This window comes from Aythya fuligula, chromosome 8 (assembly GCF_009819795.1).
Source record: "Aythya fuligula isolate bAytFul2 chromosome 8, bAytFul2.pri, whole genome shotgun sequence".
In the NCBI taxonomy this organism is placed as follows: Eukaryota; Metazoa; Chordata; class Aves; order Anseriformes; family Anatidae; genus Aythya; species Aythya fuligula.
Window position 1 is genome coordinate 31,419,136 of NC_045566.1, and position 1,161 is coordinate 31,420,296.

Here is a 1,161-nt window from a genome sequence, read left to right on the forward strand (position 1 = left end):
CCCTCACCATGAAGAAGTTCATTCACGTGTTGGTGTAGAACTTCCTGTGCTCTATCTTGTGGCCATTACCCCTTGTCCTGTCCCTGCAAATCACTGAAAAGATATTCATCTGAATATATCTCAGGATATTCATCTGAAAGTCTTCTATGCAGTCAAATGGATTTTTAGGTAACTGCCCATGGCAAAAAAAAAAATCTGTTATGGCCAAATCTTTCAGATTTGGTTTTTAAAGTGAACAAAGAAGACTAGAAAGTATGCAAGGAAATTAAACTGGCAAAAAACAGGCAGTACAGAGTAAGGAAATACAACTGTGGAGTTCAGATTCATAAACTTGTGTCACTCACTACTGTGGTAGCATCCCACGGTCGCCCCTTTTACCTTGAATAGAGAAATGCATGTGTGTTTTTTCTTGTAAATGTTTGGATGAGATATCTTTACAGTAACTACTGTGGGAACGCAATTGAAAGATACATAGCGTTGTCCCAAACAAGTCTGCCTGAAGGGGGTACTGGCTATCTCTAAGAAAGCCAAAAAAGCCCATACCAGGCAAATAATACAGTTGCAAAGTGAAGCAAAACAACATGACGACCACGTATTGTTAGTCAGAAACTATACCTCTGAGCAACATCTTCGTTTTCCAGAGCAGCTGAACGTTTATTTCCTAGAAATCAAGAATACGGAAATCCGTGAGTTTATTTTCTTCATTACCCAGCAGCAAATACCGGAGCCGCGGCTCCCCCCGTAGCCGGACGGCCGAGGGCGGGTTCCCGGCGCTGCAGCCCCCGGGGCCTGAGGGGGCGGACGGAGCGCCCGGGGCCCGGCCCCAGCCCCACGGCGCTGGCGGTCGCGTCTCCGCAGCGCAGCGCCGGCCGCCCCGCCGCTCCGCATCCCCCAACAGCGAGTTGGGCGAGCCGCTGCGCTGGCCTGAGGGCGCAAGGGAGAGTCCGCAGCGCGGGGCGGGGGGGAGCGGCTTTCGGAGCTTACCTGCGCGCCGCCGGCCGGGCTTCCCCTTGGCGCTGCCTTGCGGCCTCCTGGCCGCCATCGCGGTGGGGGTGGTGGCTGCCGGCTCCCTCCCCCTGACCTCTCACCGGAGGCGGAGCCGGCTCGGTGTGGCCCGGCCCGGCGGGAGGCGGTGGAGCGGCGGCGGCTGAGCGGAGCGCG

General features: G+C 55.0%; 1 protein-coding gene across 1 annotated transcript in view; it reads right to left on the reverse strand.

Annotated features, from left to right (window-relative positions):
• Positions 1 to 1,054, reverse strand: part of RPAP2 (RNA polymerase II associated protein 2) — a 36,206-nt gene extending 35,152 nt beyond the window's left edge. Inside the window, exons 1-2 of the mRNA XM_032192764.1 lie at positions 985 to 1,054; positions 616 to 661 (exon numbers count right to left, since the gene is read on the reverse strand). Of these exons, the coding sequence (XP_032048655.1) occupies positions 616 to 661; positions 985 to 1,042 (104 nt within the window). The 5' untranslated portion in view covers positions 1,043 to 1,054. The remainder of the gene's footprint in view (positions 1 to 615; positions 662 to 984) is intronic.
• Between the last annotated feature and the right edge of the window lie 107 nt (positions 1,055 to 1,161).